This window comes from Podarcis bocagei, assembly GCF_964188305.1.
Source record: "Podarcis bocagei genome assembly, chromosome: 10".
Classification (NCBI taxonomy): domain Eukaryota; kingdom Metazoa; phylum Chordata; class Lepidosauria; order Squamata; family Lacertidae; genus Podarcis; species Podarcis bocagei.
Genome location: NC_138135.1, coordinates 33,030,854 through 33,053,639, shown reverse-complemented (window position 1 = coordinate 33,053,639; position 22,786 = coordinate 33,030,854). Strand labels below are relative to the sequence as shown.

The 22,786-nt window shown below is 46.9% G+C and overlaps 1 protein-coding gene and 1 long non-coding RNA gene across 5 annotated transcripts in view; one reads left to right on the top strand and one right to left on the bottom strand.

Moving 5' to 3' along the window:
• Positions 1-332: 332 nt before the first annotated feature.
• Positions 333-20,998, bottom strand: LOC308596729. Its single transcript, XR_014012682.1, has 3 exons — positions 20,707-20,998; positions 4,211-4,302; positions 333-3,788 (listed from the first exon to the last, which is right to left on the bottom strand). It is a non-coding gene; the product is annotated as an uncharacterized lncRNA (long non-coding RNA).
• The window catches only part of PDGFB (platelet derived growth factor subunit B), a 46,539-nt gene continuing 27,977 nt past the window's right edge, over positions 4,225-22,786 (top strand). For 3 of the 4 annotated variants that reach the window (XM_081211924.1, XM_081211923.1, XM_081211922.1), the window contains exons 1-2: positions 4,225-4,332; positions 17,279-18,302. In XM_081211924.1, coding sequence (XP_081068050.1) covers positions 18,213-18,302 — 90 coding nt within the window. In that variant the 5' untranslated portion in view covers positions 4,225-4,332; positions 17,279-18,212. The remainder of the gene's footprint in view (positions 4,333-17,278; positions 18,303-22,786) is intronic. The other variant, XM_081211925.1, reaches the window with a different exon arrangement.

Sequence of the window (22,786 nt, the reverse complement as noted above, 5' to 3'; positions counted from 1 at the left end):
AAACATAGCTTCACAGACAACCCAGGACTGTGATATTCAAGGCTAGTGTGCACTGGCAGGGTCATGCGCATGGTCCAGAATTAGAAGTGGGCGCAGGCGGAAGCTGGAGTGAAAGGCTCTCTGTTTGTTTGACAGCAACCTACCCCACATGCAGCGCTGGTGCCTCCTGACATTTACCCACCCCCTCCAAGCCAGCCCACCTCTAGCTTGCAAACAAGAGGCACAAAACACTGGAAATCCCCTCTGCCTCATCATGTGGGGAGGAGGTGGTCTTCCTAGTGTGATCTCACCCTCTTTTGTGTTAATGTGTTGGATTAGTGGCAAAGTGGGCCGGCGGAGGGGGGGGGAGGGGAATGACGGGCAGGAAACCAAGAACACATCAGACGCACTATATTTAGAGGCTTTTATTCAGCTGAGGACAATATTCCTTGATTTCACATTGTTTAGGAGAGGGCAGAGGGCAGGAGCGCTATTGAAGCCCTTTGTCTTCAGAGATGCCACTTTGTCTGGGTCCGTTGAGGGGGGGCGGGGGGGACTTGTTAACCTGCTCAGACGCGGGAGCTTTTGTTTTGTTTTGTTAGAGAAGATAACCTATTCTGGGTGCCGGAGGGGCAGATAAATATTGTGTGGGTGATGGTGATGTGGTACCTGTCTGGAGACAGCTGACACACTGCTCTCCATTTTCAAGTGCGGAATCAATTAAGAACGACCTCCTGTCACTTATATGGCTAAGGTTAATTGTTATTACCTTTCAGCGGGGGGGGGGGGCATCAGCAGAGGTGTTCAGCTGTAGGCTGAATACAGCATGACAAATGCTGCTGGAGTTATGGCATTGTGCAAGGATGTCTGGAAGCAAATAGAAGAAAAGTCCCAGTCACTGGGGTTTTCCACAGGCAATAGGTAAAGGTAAAGGGACCCCTGGCCATTAGGTCCAGTCGCGGACGACTCTGGGGTTGCAGTGCTCATCTCACTTTACTGGCCTAGGAAGTCTGTGTTTGTCTGCAGACAGCTTCTGGGTCATGTGGCCAGCATGGCTAAGCTGCTTCTGGCAAACCAGAGCAGCGCACGGAAACACTGTTTACCTTCCTGCCAGAGTGGTACCTATTTATCTACTTGCACTTTGACGTGCTTTTGAACTGCTAGGTTGGCAGAAGCAGGGATCGAAAAACAGGAGCTCACCCCGTCACGGGGATTTGAACCGCCAACCTTCTGATCAGTAAGCCCTAGGCTCTGTGGTTTCATCCGCAGCGCCACCCGCGTGTAATATCTCACAGCAAAAATGTTATCACGTGGACCGATTTGTAGGCGCTATGCTCATTGCCACTAGACAATTCTTAATTGGATGTTTATTTATTCATTTAATATTTTGCTCCAGGCGATGCAGTCTATGACGGCTTGTTCAACCATGTAAAATAATCATCGCAACATGGGTTATATAGGGCCCAAATGCCGCCAAATAAAAAGCATGCCTTTAAAAGATGGGGGGAATGGGGGGGGGGCTCTCAGGAAAAGCCACAGGAACTGTGTGGCCGGTGGCCACCTCAGCTCATGGCATGCAAAATGCAAGCTGGAAAAATCAAACACCATGAAAAACAGAAGGCGGAGCAACAGGATCTCCCTCAACTCAAGGGAAGGGAGCAAAGGCTACACAGAAAATGATGCTGAGAAGGGTCAGTGGAAAACCACAAATACCCAGCACAGCTTTCATCAGCCTGGTGCCATCCAGCTGTTTTGGACTGCAATTCCCATCAGCGCCAACCAGGAAATTGTTGTCCAAAATAGCTGGAGGGCACCAGGTTGGTGAAGAGGCTGCCCTGCTTCCAGAGAGAGAGAGAGGGGGGCCCACTTCATAGCTGGAGCCACATGGCTCTCAGTGGGTACAAGTCATTGTGACAGCTTGCCTGACTCCTTTCTCTGTTTGCCTATATAGATTTCAGGCGCATGGTTGGAGTAGGGATTGTGGGAGAGTGCTATGTATTGCATGAGCATGGTCTGCACCTGTGTAGCACTCAATAAGCTAGTGCAGAGGGATTTGAGGGTATCATTCCAGCTTCAGGATTTGTAGGCAGGACTAAATCCTAAGAAGTCAATAGCCATTCTCCACTCCTACCCCCTGCCCTGTGCTATTATACAGAGACGATATTGGGCTAACTGCATGCAGAGCCACTCTCCCAAAATGACTTATCAAAGTATGAGGACTTTAATGCCAGGATGGTAAAACATATGGCTCGCCAGTACAGAGTATACGGCCAAGCATAATTTCAGCATATCCCACCCTCCAGCTTATATGCAGCTATTATACCAACACTGGAGAATGCCCAGTGCAGTTCTTACCAGACTTCTCATGAAAGGAAACAGAGGTGACATTATTGCAATGGTAGAAAGTGCTGAATCTGCCTCTGGCCTGACCCATACAAACTTGCAAACCATCTTTCTTGGTGGGTGAGCACCAGATTTTTCTCTTCTATCACACTGATTTGTTATGTTGCATGAAGCGTGCTTCCCTCCCAGTTTTAAAATATGGGGAAGCATTCAAACAATCCCCAACTGAGTCCATACTGGTAAAGTTCAGCAAGAGCTGCACCACACTGTTCTGTGTAGCTCGGTTCAAACACTCTCGAACTGGGCTCTTCCTCTGCTGCCTGACACCCCACCCCCTGCTCTAACCTCCCTCTTACCACAGGTTTACACATTATGTGGGATGCGGGTGGCACTGTGGTCTACACCATTGAGCCTCTTGGGCTTGCTGATCGGAAGGTTGGCGGTTCAAATCCCAATGACAGGGTGAGCTCCTGTGGCTCTGTCCCAGCTCCTGCCAACCTAGCAGTTTGAAAGCACACCAGTGCAAGTAGATAAATAGGTACCTCTGCTATGGGAAAAAGTGTTTCCATGCGATCTCATTTCCGTCATGGTGTCCTGTTGCACCACAACCAGTTTAGTCATGCTGGCCACAGGACCCAGAAAGTTGTCTGTGGCAAACGCCGGCTCCCTCGGCCTGAAAAGCGAGATGAGCACCGCACCCCATAGTCGCCTTTGACTGGACTTAACCATCCAGGGGTCCTTTACCTTTACCTTACACATTAGGATCACCTTATGAAAATCACATGAAACTGCTCCATGTGGCAAGCTTTTGATGTGCAATGACTCATTAGGTGATTTCCCCCGTGGCCCAATGTTTGCTCATAACGAGATGCTGAAAATCACCCAGTCTGATGTAGATAAATGGCTCACCTGATGGCCAGTCCCCCTGCTGATATTTTTGAAACTATCTTGGTTTAATGGCGGCAATGATGATGTATAAAACTGGCCCTAAAAGATTCAACGCTGACCCCCAGTATGTGGCAAGAGCTAAAAGTGAAAGGAGCTAGATCAATCATGTTGCGACACCTGAAGCACTAAAAGGCTTGTTATAGCATGAGCCACATGTGGTGTGGTATGAGATGTGCAAACTGAGAGTGCTTCAGCCTGCAGAAGTGCACACGAAGGCAGTGCAAAGCCTTTGTGGACCAGGGGCCGTACATGTTGCCAGTGTGGTATAGGAGTTAAGAGCGGTAGACTCGTAATCTGGTGAACTGGGTTCGTGTCTCTGCTCCTCCACATGCAGCTGCTTAGGTGACCTTGGGCTAGTCATACTTCTTTGAAGTCTCTCAGTCCCACTCAGTCCCTCTCAGTGTTTGTTGTGGGGGAGGAAGGGAAAGGAGAATGTCAGCCGCTTTGAGACTCCTTCGGGTAGTGATAAAGCGGGATATCAAATCCAAACTCTTCTTCTTCTGACATCCCCGTGCCCCCTGCAGAACAGAAACACAGAACGCAGTGCTGGCTAAGTGAGGCCCATGAACGATCCTGGGCCCCCAGCAAATGCACAGCCCTCCCTTGCCAGCCGGTGGTGAAAACCCTGAAGAACCCCCGGAAAAGTGGGGGGGAGGGAGAGAGAGAAGAACCCTGGAAAGTGACCCCATCAGATGTCGTATGCAAACTGGTGCCTGGTCAAAAATCAGCTTGGGGGGAGGCAGCTTGTTAGTTCCCTTTTACCCGAGTATTTACCTGAGTGCTTGGTGACTCCCAAAATTCAAAATTTATTTCCCCCTTCCTTAGATCTGAGATGCAAGACAGGCCTGGAGTGAAGTGGGGTTCGCTACGTGCAAGGATGGATGGATGGATGGTGGTGGGAATGCAACGGGCTTTTGATTTTCACATCTCTTTATTTTACCTCATGAGTCATGTCATCATGTTCTCAGGCGCTGAGTAACTGCCGGGTCTATTTTTACTCTTGTTCAGCAGGCTTCCTTTCCTCAGCGGCTGCTGCGTGAAGAGGTGAAGGACAGGAGAATGGTGAGTTGGGGGAAACGGGCGGGTTATAAGAGATGGGGTTGGGTGATGGGTGGAAAGGGGGGGGGGAGAGCTGAAGGTGTTTCCCACCCTCCTCAAATTAGAGAGGGAAATATGTTTATTATCCCCAAAGAACAGGGTGTGATGTGTTATATATCATAAATAGACATATATATTGTTATATCGGTGGTAGCATGAAAGAGGGTAGGGGGAGATATTCCTTTTCCAGTGCTATTTGGTACTTTGGAAAAATAAAGAAGGAAAACAGGACATCCCCCCCATCAAAACAGGAAAGAGGTGATGGAGGGGGGAGAAGGGGGGTGTACCCATCATCAAATGCAGGAAAAGAGTTCCATAATGTCCTGAAGCCAGAGAGAGAGAGAAATGAATGGAGTGATGTGCATGTGTGTCTTCGTACAGGGGAAGGGTTTTTAATCCCCAGCTCATAAAAATACACAGGCATCAGAGCACATCAGCTCACCCCACACCCCTCCAGTGACAGCCTTAATTTCCCCTATGCTTTCACTTAGGAAGGAGACTTACGAAGCAATCCTGCGTTCCAGTTTTGTCGAAGGGGGGTGGGGAAATACGTTACTGATTTGCCCGTGGAATGACCGCCATCTCCTATGCGTGCTCAGCTTGGAAAAGAAGGGGGAAACGCACCACTAACACCCCCCCAAGGGCACAGAAAGAGCAGGCACCCCCACCTTGAAACACTGCCAAAGCCCGCCATCAGGGCAAGGGGACACACCCCCTGCATGCCATGGCATCACAAAACAATGCCCCCACTCTGTCACCTCCATAATGATCTTCATAATGACCAATTGGGTTGAAACACATGTGGTCTTCAACACATTTTGTTATCTGTTGTCATATAATTATTTCAGTCAGGCCTTGATTCAAATAACAAGTCAATTTTTTTGTTGCATTATCCTTGTAATTTGATCTATTTTTATCTGTTTTGACCACATTTCTATTTTTGCTTTGGATAAAGTTGTACTTTATTTTCCTATAATATTTAGAAGTGTGTTTTTTTAAAAAAAGAAACTTTTAAAAAATCCTACCCGATTTAATTTTGGAGTCTGGCTTTGCAGGTTGGGGTCAACATAACCTGTTTTGATCATTCTGCCAGAGTGATAGGCAAACCTACAGGCTTTATCTGTTGTGCTGGTGGCAGTTCTGCGGGAGTCACAGGGCTGCCACCTAACCTGATGTCCTATCCCTCCCTCAGCTGGAATAACTTGAATATTATGTCCTTAGGTTGCAACGCTATACACACCTATCTGGAAGTCTCATTAGACTTAATAGGGCTACCCTCTGAGACTGCATGGTAAGGCAGAAGAGTCAAGTTGACCCATCATGGATCAGGTGCTCCTTAGAGAACTCTTCAGCCATCCAAGGGGTCTAGTAATCAAAGCTACTAAAGAGTGCATCTTTTCATTACTTCCAATGCATTCCAATGATAAAGCAGGGATTCTCATCCACTTTAGTGACTGTATGCAACCAGAGGATGTTATTTCTAGGTCAATTAATGCAGAGTTCGGAGGTGTGCCAACTCTGCTGGTGGCATGTCATGCACTCAGGTCCTGCTTTTGGGCTTTCCATAGGCATCTGGTCGGCCACTGTGATAACAGGAAGCTGGGCTAGATGGGTCATTGGCCAGGGCTCTTCCGATGTTCTTCTGCAGCAAATCTCCACCTAGGTGGCATCTTGCTCGGTATCTTTATAATCCTTTGATACCTGAAAAGACTGAGCTCAAATGTCTTTTTTATGCTTCCAGTTCCTAGAATTCAGCATAGTCTATTCAAATGCAAAGCACCCTTTAATTCTCTAATCCACTATGTCAACACGCCCCTGCTTTATGCCTAAAATGCTGCCTTTGGGCTACAGTTTCCCAAACACGGTCACCCTGGCCTAGGCTAATGGAGCAATCATTTCCATGAAAAATGGTTTGCCATGCATCATTTGGGTATAATTCTTGCAACAATCCTGCAATTCTTCATATGTTTCAAAGGGAGGTGGGGGCTGAAGCTGCAAGAGATTGGCTTGCCTATACAGCCACCTAATGAGTTTATTACAGAGGGGAAATTCAAAGCAGCAGGATCTTCCTGATTTGTAGATCAGTCTCTTAGCCACTCTGCTATAATGGCACTCTATGAGCCATAGATGTGGAACCATAGGACTTGCTCCCAAAGCCACTGGAAGAACCCACCTAGATTAAGCCAAAGGCCTACCTAGTCTAAGGTTACCAGATTTTTTTCAAAGAATCCGGGGACACTTTTTTTAAAAAGAGAGAAAAAAGTTATTTTAAAAAAATATTAAGAAGTAATATCTTCTCTTCTGTGGTCTCCTCTGTTGTGTGGCTTTCCTCTGGGCCCGGCCTGCTCTCTTGGAGCACTAGCTGCCATGGAGTAGGCTCAGGTCGGGCCTGGGCTCAGCCTCATGTCCTTGCCCTCCCAGTGCTTTCCTACCTCTCTTCCTCAGCGGCGGTAGCCGCGTGGCAAGGTCAGGGCTCCCCTCTTTTTTCTCCTTCCTCTTTCTCTCTGTTCCTTCTCCTTCTCCTCTCCTCCTTCTCTCTGCTACGGCTCCAGGGTTTTCCTGGCCCTGGAGAGCTGCTGGGCAGTCGGCTGGGTGGCCAGGCGCTCTTGCTCCCGGCTCGATTTAGGTCACGGGGGTGGGGTGTCAGCGGTTCCCCCAGTTGACGCTCCGGGCGTCCCCGGTTCCCCCTCGGTAGTGGGGGCAGTAGTCTCAGCAGCCCGTAGCCAGCCTGGTAGTGCAGTTGGCTCTGGCTGGCTTCAGGAGCTGCTCATTGCCATGGCGCCCACCATTTTGCCTCACTATTAAATGAACATTAAATGAAATCCGGGGACATTCCGGGGACGGAATTTGTCCGGGGACAGATTTGTAAATCCAGGGACTGTCCCCAGAAAATGGGTACATCTGGTAACCATAACCTAGTCTAGCATCCTGTTTCACACAGTGTTCAAACCGCTGACCTCCCTTGATGCCTTATGAGACATCAAGTAGCTCAAACAAAGCATGCAAGCTTAGTTCTATGGATTTCTTAAATTTTAATTTCTGGCAGTGGAGCTGTGGTTCTCTCCTAATTGAAAGGCAGAGGAAGCCACTGCAGCTTATGGTGCCATTAGCTTCAAAAAGAGGATTAGGCTTTAAAATGGATGGCTTTAAAAGAGAAGACAAATTCAAGGAGGATAAGGATATCAACAAGCCACACAATGGCTATGTTCTCCCTCCACCTTCAGAGCCGGTATGTCTCTGAATCCCAGCAGATAGGCAGTGTGCTGTTGTGCTCATGTCCTGCTTACAGGTTTCCCATGGACATCTGGTTGGCCACTGAGAAGAGGATCCAGTAGGACTGCATTCATAAGGACTGGCTTTATAGCAAGGTACTCAAAGCAGCCATTCATGCACAAGCAAGCTCCTCTTTCTCTGCCTCATCTCTCAATCTGCAATACAGGGATGTAGCCCTCCATATGTTGCTGGACCCCAGCTCCCAGTAGCCCTAGTCAACAGGGCCAATGGCCTGGGGAGATGGAGTCACAGTCCAACAGCGTCTAGAGAGCCCTGGGTTCCCCACCCCCATTGTAAGGATTACTGAGGCACTGAATGTAAAGCAGCAGCATTAAAAACACACACACTAAGTACAGTAAATGCTCTGCTCTGGTAGGAAACACGCTCTGCACACAAGTTCAAGCAGCTTGAAATATTCACTTTTAGTTTGGGGAAAAAATAGATCAAAACAAGCATGCAAGAACATTTTAAGGTGTCAATGAAACCCAACCTCAGTTGGAGAATGATGATGGGGGAGAACCAGGCGAGTGTCCAGTAGTTTGGCACCATTTCTCCTGGTTCACTGAGGAGAATGTATGTAAGTAGGGAGGTCTGGGAACCTCCTTGCATAGTGTCTATCCATGTCATTTGCACACTTCACTTAAGAACAACTCAAGCTGATGTTTTGGTCTCAATAACCCTGCAAAATAGGAGATGGTGAAAAGCACTGACCTGTCTAAGGACACCCAATGAGATGGCAGTTGAGCAAGGATTTGAACTTGGTCTTCCCATCCAAAGCCCAGCTCTGTGGCACTCCACAAGGTACCCTCCAAGAGAGCCACTACTAGACATTATCTGGCTGCCTCCCTCCCTCCACCTTGTCCAAATCTGGCCTGGAAACCTTCTAAAGATTTCTCAGGGAAAGACAATCCGTTCCCTTCACATGTTAAATAAATACAGTAGTTACTGAAATCCTTAAAAGCCTTTGAATATTATTTACTTCTGGCCTCATCCAGTGCTATAGGTGGATAATCTTGTTTCCAAACATCCTTTTCCTCATTGTCTGAAAAATCAGCTTCTCTACAGCCATGCTTCTAAAAATTCCTCTCAGCATCATCCACGTGTAAATAAATAACCTTCTTCCCATCTCAGCTCCCACGTAATTAAACCGGATTTGGAGAAGACAGTGTGCCAAGGGCTCAAAAATGTAACCTGAGATTTCCTATATTCTTGTGTCACAAGTGCCACTTTTAAATTTGTCCTGGACTCTACACATGCTCCATGTGATACGTACATAAAAGGAACTTCAGAGGATGTCCCACCACAGAACATACTTTTTCCTTAGGGATAAGACTGGTGCGGAGCCTGAGGGCCTCCATGTGTTGTTGGACTTCAGCCCCCAACAGCTCTAGTTAGCATGATCATTGGCCAGGGATGATGGGAGTTGTAGTTCAACCAAGTATGGAGGGTTACAAGTTCCCTAACCCCAGGATAAGGAGATGGCCAATTGTGAACTAATGATAGTTGAAAAAACATGCCTAGATGATCCAAGGGTGTGTGGGTGTTAGGGGAGGGGTAGTACATCTGGAGGGGGACATACATCATTATTCTTTTGGGGTAGTTTGTCCACCTTTGGTCCCCGGCATGCACTCAGTTCTCACCTGTGGCTCTTAGAAACGGCTTCGTCTGGCCAGCTAAATGAGGTGATGGTAGTGGATGGGTCTCAACCCCTCGGTGAGTTAGGAACTTCCCCCATGTGCAAAAACAGGATTGGGGGATTGAGTGAATAAGACCAATAGTGAGTCCAACAGAAAAAAAGGTTTCTGCACAAGCTGTAGAGGGAAGTGAGGGGCAGATGGGGCAGTCTCCTTCTAGAAGAAGGAAGACTCTGGTCCTTAACCTTGCAGGATATCTTTGGGAGAAGAAAAGGCTAAGGAGTAAACCTTACACAAATCCAGAGTGGAGTCCCTAAGACTGTTGGATGGCGCCTTGTACGCCTCCTTCCAGCAACTGCTACAAGCCAAGCTGGTGCCAAATGTATTGCTCTGCTTTCTTTTGGACCACATCAGTGAGGCCGAAAGGGGGTCTTGTAGTCTGAGCAGCCCAGGACCTCTATACCACACACTGCCCAGGCTTGCGACCCAGAGAGGTCACTTCAGTGCTGCTAACACAGTGGTTTGGTTTCACTCCCAGAAGCGCACTCCATTGTCTCTCAAGACAGACGGATGCCAACTGTTGATGATCCAACAGCACAAAGCTATGCATACCTAGTAAGTCCCACTAAATTCAACAGGGTTTACTCAGTGGTAAGTGCACATGGAGCTGCAGCCTAAAGGAACAGTAAAGGTATAGGTAAATGACCCCTAGATAGTTAGGTCCAGTCAAAGGGGCCCTAGTCTAAAATGGTAGGGTTATTAGCACCTGTTACAGTACAAGTAATGTAGCCACTATGATAATTGATTTGGCCCAGAAATTTACCAAATGAACAAAATACAGTGGTACCTCGCAAGACGAATGCCTCGCAAGACGAAAAATGCGCAGGACGAAAGAGTTTTCTGTTTTTTGAGTCGTTCCGCAAGACGAATTTCCCTATGGGCTTGCTTCGCAAGACGAAACGTCTTGCGAGTTCTTGAGAGTTTGTTTCCTTTTTCTTAAAGCCGCTAAGCCGTTAATAGCCGCTAAGCCGCTAATAGCCGCTAAGCTGCTATTAGCCGTGCTTCGCAAGATGAAAAAACCGCAAGACGAAGAGACTCGCGGAACGGATTAATTTCGTCTTGCGAGGCACCACTGTATGCTAATTGTACATACATGTGAAAGGCATATTGCCTTGACTTTCAGCTACATGCGTCATTAGCACAGATTCATAAGGGTTAGGCTCTTTAGGCAGTGCTCCCACTGATTTCAATGGAACGTCCAAGCAATCACACAGTGGATTATTAAAATATACACAATATCAGTGCTATTTTTCTGGGGGTACGCAGGGGTACTCATACCCCTAAACAATTGGTGAATCTTTGTACTTTTGTCCATTTACTGTATTTATTTTTCCCATTTTGAACTATAAAATGGTGATTTTCTTGAGTCAAAATGAGAGTACCCCTAAACATTTTTTTTTGGGGGGGAAGCACTGCACAATATACAGTGGTACCTCGCAAGACGAATGCCTCGCAAGACGAAAAACGCGCAAGACGAAAGAGTTTTCCGTTTTTTGAGTCGTTCCGCAAGACGAATTTCCCTATGGGCTTGCTTCGCAAGACAAAACGTCTTGCGAGTTCTTGCGAGTTTGTTTCCTTTTTCTTAAAGCCGCTAAGCCGTTAATAGCCGCTAAGCCGCTAATAGCCGTGCTTCGCAAGATGAAAAAACCGCAAGACGAAGAGACTCACAGAACAGATTAATTTCGTCTTGCGAGGCACCACTGTACTACTTTTCCTTCAGAATGCTCAAAGCAGTATAATAATAATAAATAAATAAATAATCTATAATAAAAACATCAAAGTCCACAGGTTTATTTTTCAAAGTCCATATAAAAAGAATTGGCATGTACACTCATTTTTACATTCCTCAAAACTGTAATTTAATTTTATCATCCCTTTTCTGTAAAATATATAATGAACACTGCTTACAGAAAACCAGCCAGTAAACATGTAATAAAACAGTACAATACAAACAGCATTACTAAAATCTCCAAAAAGAAAACAACACCTACCATAGTTGCTCCCACAGGCATGCAAATTTAATGTTTCTTCTCATCTCTAATCTGTAAAGTATGTTTCAGATCCAGAGACCCTGTTATACTAGTGTTAAAAGATACATAAAAGCTTCTTCAAACTATCAGTATTTTGCTGGAGGGATCTAGGAGTCTTGGTTGACCACAAACTTGACATGAGCCAACAGTGTGACGCGGCAGCTAAAAAAGCCAATGCAATTCTGGGCCTCATCAATAGGAGTATAGCATCTAGATCAAGGGAAGTAATAGTGCCACTGTATTCTGCTCTGGTCAGACCTCACCTGGAGTACTGTGTCCAGTTCTGGGCACCACAATTCAAGAAGGACACTGACAAACTGGAACGTGTCCAGAGGAGGGCAACCAAAATGGTCAAAGGCCTGGAAACGATGCCTTATGAGGAACGGCTAAGGGAGCTAGGCATGTTTAGCCTGGAGAAGAGGAGGTTAAGGGGTGATATGATAGCCATGTTCAAATATATAAAAGGATGTCACATAGAGGAGGGAGAAAGGTTGTTTTCTGCTGCTCCAGAGAAGCGGACACGGAGCAATGGATCCAAACTACAAGAAAGAAGATTCCACCTAAACATTAGGAAGAACTTCCTGACAGTAAGAGCTGTTCGACAGTGGAATTTGCTGCCAAGGAGTGTGGTGGAGTCTCCTGCTTTGGAGGTCTTTAAGCAGAGGCTTGACAACCATATGTCAGGAGTGCTCTGATGGTGTTTCCTGCTTGGCAGGGGGTTGGACTCGATGGCCCTTGTGGTCTCTTCCAACTCTATGATTCTATGATTCTATTCTATGATTCTATAAGCATGTATTCAAGATTTAAGTTTCCACATTTAAAGTGGATTAAGGTGCTCCATTTCCCTAGTGAAACAAAATCACTTTAAAAAAAACCAAAAACAGGCTTTTTGAGTTTTGGAAAATAATGGGGAAATGAATTGAAAAGTGTGGGGTGAATGAATACAGTGGTACCCTGGTTCCCGAAGGGCTTAGTTGTCGAATAAATCGGCTCCCGAATGCCGCAAACCCAGAAGCAAGTGTTCTGGTTTGCGAACGTTTTTCAGAAGCCGAATGTCCAACACAGCTTCAGATTGAGTGCAGGAAGCTCCTGCGGCCAATCGGAAGTCGTGCCTTGGTTTTTGAATGGTTTCAGGAGTCGAACAGACTCCCAGAATGGATTAAATTCGAGAACCAAGGTACCACTGCAATGGTAAGTGACAAGCAGATCAGGATATCTATGTCAGAGGCAATATCTGATGGGTAGAGTAGTGTTGCACTCATGCCCAGCTTGCAGACTGCCCACACGCATTTGGTTGGCCACTGTGAGAACAGAAGAATGCTCATTGTCGTAAACCTGGTTTACAAACAAATCAGAACAAATGCTCAGTGAAGACTGGATATAATATAACTGGCTATAATGCAAAATTTGGTGAGAGATATACATGTTTTGTAAATCATTGCCACATGAATTTGGGATATAACTGGCTTCAGAGACATTTATTTTGGCAATTAATTATTTATGTAAATTCTATGGATTATGATTTATTTGGAAAATAAAATATAATGATGATCTTAAAAAAACATAGACCAGACATAACCTAACTTGCACATAAGCCTTCTGCAAGCATATTGGGATGAATGCTGAACTAACAGGCCATCTAGAGGGGCCTGGAGGGCTGCAGTCTGTGTAATTTGGCCTTCAGAACTTGTTAGGAAAGTATGCTAAGGACTGCAGCTAATGATTCCCTAGCAATCCTCCTCTCCCAAGTTGGGTTAACTTGTCAGAAGGTGACAATGAGCAGGACAGAATGATAGAATCAAGAGCTGGATGGTTTTATCCCACAAGGGGACTTGGTGGATTAGGTACCTCTTCAAGAACCCAGCTGGGGGATCTTAATGACAGCAGGGTTAAGACTTATCAAGGCCTTGGAGAGCCACAGCAAGTCAGAATAGGCAGCAATGGGCAGGACAAACCAATGGTCTGACTCCATGAAAGTTGGCTTCATGTGTTCAAGGAAAAAGCACTCATCAACCCTTATCCCCTCTAGCCTTTCCCATCATCTAAGATCACAAGAAGAGCCTGCTGATCAGGCCAATGGCCCATCTAGTCCAGTGGGGAACCAGCAAGCAAGATTTAGGCACAAGAGCCCTCTTCCTGCCTGTGGTTTCCCACAACTGGTATTCAGCAGCATTGCTGCCTCCAGCTGTGGAGGCAGAACATAGCCTTGAAGGCTAGTAGCCATAAATAGCCCCCAGCTCCATGGATTTGGCCAACCCTCTTTTAAGTCCATCTAGGGTAGTGGCCATCACTGCCTCCTGTCACTTCTGCATTTTCTTGTGACATAGTTCTCCAGCACGACTAGGAACACAGGAAGCGACCTTGCACTGAGTCACATCATTGAACCATTGAGCCGAGCATTTGTCTACATCGGCTGGCAGTAGTTCTCCAGGGTTTCAGGCAGGAGTCTCTCTAGGTCTCCCTGGGTATTGAACCTGGGACCTTCTGCATGCAACAGCAAGTGCTGCACTGCTGAGCCATGGCTCTGTTAGATAATACATGCCTGGGGATGCATGTATCCAGTTCAGCTACGCATGGTAATGTAAATCTTTGAATCCTGAGGCTGTACTGGATTACGTGGAATCACAATGGAGCCTTTAAGGAAATGAATGGCTAAGCCAGTCTGCCAGACAATGGCAGAGCCTCAGGGGATGCCTTGATGGGTCTTGGGGCACCACACAGATAGCAGACTCAATGTTCTGACTGTAATGAAATTCTGGTCTTGGTGGTTGAGTGCCTGTCACAGCTGATACAGAGGCAGGCTGTCAGCTTTAGCATGAAATGTCTGTGCTCTGCTTAATTTTTGCACTGTAAAGTATTTCTAAATCCCAGAGGTATAAAGCTGAAATTAGAGCATGCTCTATAATCCAACATGTGTCTGACTATATCTCTGTGACAGAAAAAGAGAATGAGGTAGCTGTGTCATTCTCTAACATGTGTGAGCTGTCTGGATAGGGTACGTGTGGGCTTTTCTGGCTAAGAGGATGTTGGTGCATCTATATAGCTTTATGGTGCTTTTATTTAAAACAGAACTGAGGAGGCACTCTTGGACTAAAAAAACCCCACCAACCCTCCCTGCAACCACCTCATAACCCATTTCCTCCCAGCAAAAAACACTTCCTTGTTGAATCCTTGATTACATCAACCCCAAAAGGGGTGAAGAAATGATAACAGTGAAATGACTCAAGAGACAAAGGGAAGTGTGGGAGCAACCCCTACGCTTACAGTGAGGTTTCCTCAAAGCAAGGGGAGGTGTAATCCTGACCCCTTGTCTGCTGCACCTGTGTCAAGATAGCATCTTACCCAACTTTTTCTGCAAAAAAGCACTCAAACACTAAGGCTGTGCACACTCCTGATTACTCTGCACCCAGTGCGCTCCAGTTGCTGGTTTCTGAAGCCATGTGCACAGACTTGAGCCCCAATCCACATCAATCCTGTAGTGTCTTGAGAAATACTGCTTTCTGATGCATTCCCGCCTCCCCAGCTTTGATTCAGTTTGAAAACATAAGCCATTTGAAGACATCCACACACACCCTCTGCTCACTGGCGTGCACATAACAATGACTTGGAAACTCATCCAATCGTACTGTTCCATATGATGATGTGGAAATGTGATTTGAAGCACGGATGGCAGGGGTAATGACTTCACTGTGTTTTAAGCCAGTAATGTGTACACAACCCAACACCAGGGCAAAGGATCACCCCAAAGAGCCACAAGGTGGCTTTACATCAGGAATGGAGAAGCTGTGGCCAGGAGTGAGGGGTGTTGTGGTCAAGCATCTGGAGCACCACTGGTTCCCCATCACTCAGTCTCATGGGCCATTTGTGCAAAGCCTAGAAAACCTCTGCAAGGCAAGTTAAAGACTCAAGAGGTGGTCCTCAGAAGGGGGGGAATGGCAGGGCAAGGAATGATTCTGCTTTAAAAGAGAAATGAAGTGGCTGGCAGCAACCACCACAGATGCATGCGGCTTCCAACTGATCCCCTGCAGCACTGACACAGTGCCCCTCCCCAGCTGCAGGATCCTTTGTGTGTTTGTGTCTATGCATGCACAACATGCATCGGGACACGGGTGGCGCTGTGGGTAAAACCTCAGCGCCTAGGACTTGCCGATCGTATGGTCGGTGGTTCGAATCCCCGCAGCGGGGTGACCTCCCAACGTTCGGACCCAGCTCCTGCCCACCTAGCAGTTCGAAAGCACCCTCAAGTGCAAGTAGATAAATAGGTGCCGCTTTATAGCGGGAAGGTAAACGGCGTTTCCGTGTGCTGCGCTGGTGCCGGCTTCGTCACGCTGGCCACATGACCCGGAAGTGTCTTTGGACAGCGCCGGCTCCCGGCCTCTAGAGTGAGATGAGCGCACAACCCTAGAGACGGTCACGACTGGCCCGTACGGGCAGGGGTACCTTTACCTATGCACAACATAGTGCAAATTCCACATATGGGATGTGCACTAGACCACCCCTGAAATGGCAATAACCTGCAGGAAACCCCTGGCTCACTCAGAGGTTATGTGATTACATTTGCTCAAGTGTGCTGAGTTGGGGGTGGCTGAACATGCAGAAAGTGTTCAGACTAGTGCATCTGACTGTGGGTGATCTACATCTGATTTCGCCACTGCATATTCCTCTTCTGTCTCTCCAGTGTCCTTACTCTCCTTGACCTTAATCAGCCTTTGACCTTCCCACTCTGAATTCCTACCTTGATCACCTAATGTAGTCATTACACTGTAATCATCGAAGTTATGTGTAGATGAGGTCTGCTCTGGAAACAGCTTTTTTCAAACAGGTATCAGAAAATAGCCATCACCACTCTAGGTCTTGCATGCGGCGGGGCCACAGCTCAATGGGGCACCTACACTTGATATGTGGAAGGTCCCAGTTCAATCAAAGGCACGTCTGGGTGGAAAAATCTAGACGAGCACTTTAGGCAACCTGTTGGGGGCTGCATTTCCTTGTGGGGTCATCTCTTGGTGGAAAGAACCAGACCTGCCCCATAATCTCGTTCTTGTGTGCTCACAAATACCAACACTTCAGCCTTTCCTGTGGGCAAGGATTCTAAACAGTAGGGCTAGGAAAAACCTTTGCTTGAGAAGCAATTGCCAATCAGAGCACACAATGCTCAGCTAGATGGACCAATGGTCTGACTCAGTAAAAAGGCAACTTCATTTGCCTGAGACGCAGGATTAGCAGAGCAGGGTCTTGAAGCTTTGCCAAATGGGGTAGATTTAAAGAGATGTGACTGGTACGACTTTTCTATACATGGATGCACAACTGGAGTAGAGAAAATATCACGATAAACATGCCCTGGTTTAAGTGGGGGAAATGGTGTTATTATTTCAAAAGAAAATGATGACTCTGTCTTGCTCTCACCTATTAACTAATTGCCCCTACTTCCCTCAGCAAATATCTGCTGGCTCAACTTTCCAAAGCTTGGATGTTTATTACATTGTGGAAATTACTATGCAACAAACTGCCTTCCAGCACTGAAAGTAATGCCAAGTGCCAACCTTTGCAGGGATCTTGTTGTAACAACTTTTAAAGATTTCTTTGGCTCTCTTCTCCATTAGTATGCAGATCAAAGATATTAAAAATTCTCTCTTCCTTCAGAACCACTGAGGTGGCAGGGCTGAAAGAACACAAATTAATCTTGTCTTTTTTAAAAAAGTAGGAGCTTCAAGAGAGAATACTAGGTGCCAAGAGCATTTAACACAACCATGTTCTGATGAGAGCTACCCACCCTCTCTTAATCACAATTTTCCCAGGTCAGATTCACCTCTTTGAAAACAACGGTGTTCTACATTTGCTGTGTTTGTTATTGAAGATCATTTTAAAATCTGGAGTGCTGAATTTCCACACCCCTCTCTCTTTGATTCACAGCCAAGAGAGGAGTTCCTGCAAGACCCGTCTCCACCCCTTTCTTGCTCTTCTCTTATAAAAGAAGGAACAACTGAACTGCTAGCACCTTATTTTCTCACAGGCTAAAATCCAGATTCATGCTAGCTCTCTCCCTGGTGCTGTCTCTCCTCCCACCAGAGCTTACCTTTTTCTTTCTTGCTGCAACAAGAATACAAGAGATCAGCAGCAGCAATTCCAGTCTGGAGACTTAGCAAGACTTAACACACACAGAGGCTGCTTCTCCAGAGCTATTTCTTCACCTGTCTGCAAACATAACAACTCAAGCCTCAAACTCTCACCAGACCAAAGCTACCAATGCTCTTTGGAAAGAAGCCTCCAGCAGAAATTTAACAGCGAAGAAGAGATTCAAACCGAAGGGAGCGGGAACTGTTCAAGAAGTCAAACAAGAAAGAATGAGGGAAGTTTTTAACCTTTCAAAGCTTAAAAGATTTTGAAGGAATACTGCAAATAATTTTGCTTTTGCCAGCAGACACCTTTGTCCTTAAAAAAGACCCTGATTTCATGCGGACTGCCAAATCAAGGGAAATGTTGAGAGACTTCTTGTAGAAAAGTTACGGGGTATGCAAGAGACCAACTCTGGAAGCGCAAGTTTTGATGGGGACATTTCCCCCATTTTATTCCTTCTGCGTTCATACCTGTGCTTTCTCTCCCCTAAGGAGAAGGCAGAAAGGTAACCAGTAATTATTTTTTTCCTCAGAGCCTTTCAGAGATATCTTACCTAAGTAAGAGTGCATGTTATTTTTTTGGAGAACAAACGTTTGCACAGGAGAAATGAGAAAGCGCAGGACCCCCTGTGTATGATACCACAGACGGTATCCCTTTCTCACCTCTGTGCCTGAACTCTAGGAACCTTATTTCTTTTCTTTTTTTAAAAAAATAACCCACCTCTCCTTCAATGTGTCTGGAACTTCTGGGAATTGGAGTCGGCATGAATTTCGGAGTGCTCTTCGTGTGTTTCTGCTACCTGCCACTCGTCAGCAGCGAGGTGAGTAATTTATTGTATTTCCTTAAGAAATAAGAAAGGAACACCTACCTGGTGAACTTCAGACTTGTGATAAGTGTGTGAAAGCAAATGAGGGAGAACACTCTGCATAGGTGATTATCAGCAATGTATGTGTACAAAAGTGTTTAATGCATGGAAGGGTCCCCCCCCCCAAATCAAGGAAACTAACTTCCTTTTACTTGAAAGAAAGCCTCATTGGAAGAAATCCTATTTGCTAAGAAATACGTTGTTGAAACCAATGTTTAGGATTACAGCATTGCAGCACAATCCTATGCCTGTTTACCTGAAAGTTCCCACAAATTCAATGTGATATATGCCTCAGCAGATGTGAATTAAATTGCAGCCTTAATCTAATCAGTAGCCAAACAGAAAGTGTATTATTGAAGGAGGCTTGTGGGTTTTATTCCATGCAAACTTTTAATTACTTGAGCAACCTGCTTGAAAAAGTAACTTGCTCTTCACTGCCTTCCCTTTGGTGTTTAGGTTTTGTAGAGTCCTGATTATGCAGACCAAATCTTCAGATTATCCAGTTCATTCTATGTCCCAACACTGATATTACCATGTAAGATAACACACATTTATAAATACTTATCATTGTTCCAATGTTTTGATAGCCCCTCCAATAGTTTTAGGGAGTAAGAGTTCTTATTTGCAGTGCACTGTACCAACCCCTCTGCCTTGGTGGCTCATGAATTGGCATCTTAGGGATTTTTACAGGCTCCTCAAAGGTAAAGCAGCTCTTCCACAAAGAAACCATATCAGATTGCCCCAGAGGATCAGTGAGATAGGCCTTTGATGAAATCAGGCATTTCTACCTGGGAATTCTGCCCAGGTACCTGCTGCTGCAATGAGGGTGGGAAAGTCTCTGGTAGTTTATAGGAGTCTGCAGAATATTATCATACTGCCTGGGGGAGTCAGACTGAATTGGAAAGTGCAGAGAATTTCTCTCTCTCCCAGGATAAGAGGTCAGACCAAAGGGAGTTGGATATTGCAGTTTTGGCTGGCAGCTGAATTCCAACTGGGGTTTACTAGCGGAGGGCACGGTTTTCCAGCTGTTCCAAGTTGGAAACTGCCGCAGGAGGGATCCTGTATCAGTTCCAAAGAAATGCCCAAGAGGAAAGAGAGGGAATGCAGAGACTTGAGCTAGGGAGCGGTTCTTAAAGGGCCCGTGCTGCTTTATTTCATTTTCACTTTGAAGAGACGCCTACCAGACCTACATTCCATGCGTTGGACACTGCAGAACAAACATCAGATTTACACCAGGTGGGACCCCAAGTCCTTTGTTTTGAGGGCCACCACCTGGAGCTGGTGTATGGCTCATTTAGCACTGGTTAGTTACCTCTCACAACCCTGACAACTCAAGAGAGAAAAGGGGTTCGATTTTCTCAACGGTTTCACCCTCCGGGATAAATGGCAAAGTGAGGTTTCCGGTTGTGAATACAAAAGAACCCGGCGCGGTGAAATATTCCAGGTTAATTAACGCAGGGCACAAGGCTGTTGTGATCTCAAGCATGCGCTCGTTAGTCAACCTACCGAGGTAACTTAAGGTCCTTGTTTTAGCGAGCATGTGCAGAGTAATATATCCAGAGGGGTCTGGAAACACGCAGCAGGTTGTTAGGGGAATGCATCGCTTGCCGGGAGGCAGGACTGCTTCGGTCGGGAGCCAGAGTAGGAAACAGCAGGAACTCGGAGCAGGGGGCGTCCTAATCCTGCAGTCATGTTATTTGCAGAGGAAGCCGGAGCATGGCACAGGCAAGCATCAGCAAACTCGACGCGGTTCCACGCCGCCCTTTCCAAATAGGAAGCAGGAAAGTGGGGGGGGGGTGTTGTCCAAGGGGTTAGGGGGTCATACCAGGGCTTAATTTGTGCCACGGCTCACCAGCTGAGGAAGGCAGCGCCTGAGAGCTCCCCCCCCCAAAAAACCACACACACCAGAAAACAAAAGCAGCTCTGAGCATGGGCAGAGTTGCCTTCCCCCCTAAGCCACCACGGCGCGCCTCTTCGTTTCAGGGCTGCAGCCTCGACTTCCCACCCCATATGGGCTTGGCTTATCAGCGCCGCTCATTTTATATTTTAAGTAAATAACATTAAGTGCCTGCTCCTCTGGAGGTGGGGGGAGGAGTGTGGCGTTTGGGAGCCAAGGCTTGGGAAGCAGCCAAGCCTCAGGTTGTTGTGCCCACAAACCTGCGCGAAGAATTCTCCTTTTGTTCTCTCTGGGAGAGCGCGCGAGGGAGGGAGAGGAGGAGGCGCGTCACGCGCTCCCCCCGCCCCCCCCCGCCGTCCGGGCCTGCCAATCCCACCCCGAGGGGGTCGCCAGAAGCAGGGGGATCAGGAGCGCGCGCGCCAGCCCCCCCGTCCCCGGGCGCAGCGCCCGCCGGCAGCTCACCTTTGTCTGAGGAGGGCGGCGCGCGCCCTGCTCCTGCTACGCCAGGCTCCTTCTCGCTTTCCCGACACAAAGCAACACGCCGGCGGGAGGGGAAGGGCTTTCCCTGTACGGGGAGGTCTTCGCAAGGCAACGGTAGCCGGGGCGGCCCGTGTGTCCTGCACGCTTCTTGCTCTCCCGCTGTCCTCGGGACCGGCTCGAAGGCGTTTTGTTGCCTGAGGCCAAGGGGGCCGGTGCTATCCTGAGTCCAGCTAGGCCTTTTGCACAGACCTCACAGGAGCGCAGTACTGACCTTTGGAGGTGCACAGTTTTATACATGTTGGTTTGCATCTTATGTTTCGAATAATATCTGACTTTCCTATTTCGACATCTCCTTGTGACATTGCAGTCAGCATTTTCGGGGGGGTTTACGTGTGGAAGTGGTTAGGCTTGCCCAGGGTGCAAAATTGGCACCGGCAATTCCCTGAGGTGGCACAGCAAATTGTGACATAAATAGGCCCCCATATTAAACTCAAGAAGGGGAAATGCCCCAACAGCATTTCTTAGGAGAAGGCAAGCAAGCAAGCAATAATTAACAATTTGCTGCCTTTTCATAACACCGAAAAGGTAGAGTCCTCTGTGCAATGGTAAGGGTGAGCCTGCCTCTCCTTGCTCTCCTGCTGCTTGTGGGTATGTCCATTTTTGCTTTGCAGGCTGATCTGGGTGGTTTTTAGTTATTCCCCTACCCCACCAAAGAAGCTCCAGCACTCCAACAGTGTCATGGAAGAAATTCAACCGGTGAAGCTTTTCTCAGCTTGAAAGTGCGGGGGTAGGAAAACATTCTACCTGGCAAGTTGGTTTTGCCTGTGGTGCATCTGCAAAAATAAATGGAGGCCAGTACTGGAGAGAGTTGGGTTTGGATTTGAGAAGGTTTGAGCTCAAATTTGAGAAGGTCTATGTTAAGTTCCCGTTGAGCCATGATGCTCTTTTAAGTGACCTTGGGCTAGTCAGTATTTATCCTTGTCACAAAGTAGCAGCAAGGGTGAACTCCATGTAACCTGGCTTGAACTCCAGTGAGGAAGGATGGTATATTAATAAGTCAATCTTCACACACCTACACAGTGCTTCAACATTATTGCACTGGTATAGTTACTGTATACCTGTAACTCCAGGGAAGTATCCCTGCAATAAGAGTGGCTTCAAGTTCACAGCGCCAGCCTACAGCATCTCTTTGTACACCCATCATAAACATTTGTTTAGTGCAGTATATTTTATTTTGTTGTAATTACATTTTTTTTAATGTTATAATATAAAGGTAAAGGTAAGGTAAAGGTACCCCTGCCCGTACGGGCCAGTCTTGACAGACTCTAGGGTTGTGCGCTCATCTCACTCTAGAGGCCGGGAGCCAGCGCTGTCCGAAGACACTTCCGGGTCACGTGGCCAGCGTGACGAAGCTGCTCTGGCGACCCGGCACCAGAGCAGCACACGGAAACGCCGTTTACCTTCCCGCTATAAAGCGGTACCTATTTATCTACTTGCACTTAAGGGTGCTTTCGAACTGCTAGGTGGGCAGGAGCTGGGACCAAATGACGGGAGCTTACCCCGCCGCGGGGATTCGAACCGCCGACCATGCGATCGGCAAGTCCTAGGCGCTGAGGTTTTACCCACAGCGCCACCCGCGTCCCTTATAATGTTATAATATACTACAATAAAATTGCAATTCTGACCACACTTAGAAAGAAAGGAAAGAGTTCCATTGGGTTCCATGCCATAGGATTGGGTTATAAGTTACCTTACTTTCTTTGTCAGAATGTTAGCTTTCCTTTGTATCCTACCGATGAAGAGATGATGTAATTTAGACAATTCTATAGTACAGGCAACAACCAATTTATGCTCCCGAACCTGGAAGTGACTTTAAAAATGGCTCTAAAAGGGCATGGAAACAGCACCCAGCAATCCCACGAGTTTGTAAGTGCAATCCCAGGAGTCCTTGCACCAATTGTTGAGGCTTGGGGAGAGTTGGTGTTTGAGCAAGGAGGTTTGGAGGGAGCGATTGTGGTGAAATTTGGTGTCTGATAAGTGCTACTGTTTTTTTAAAGGAGTT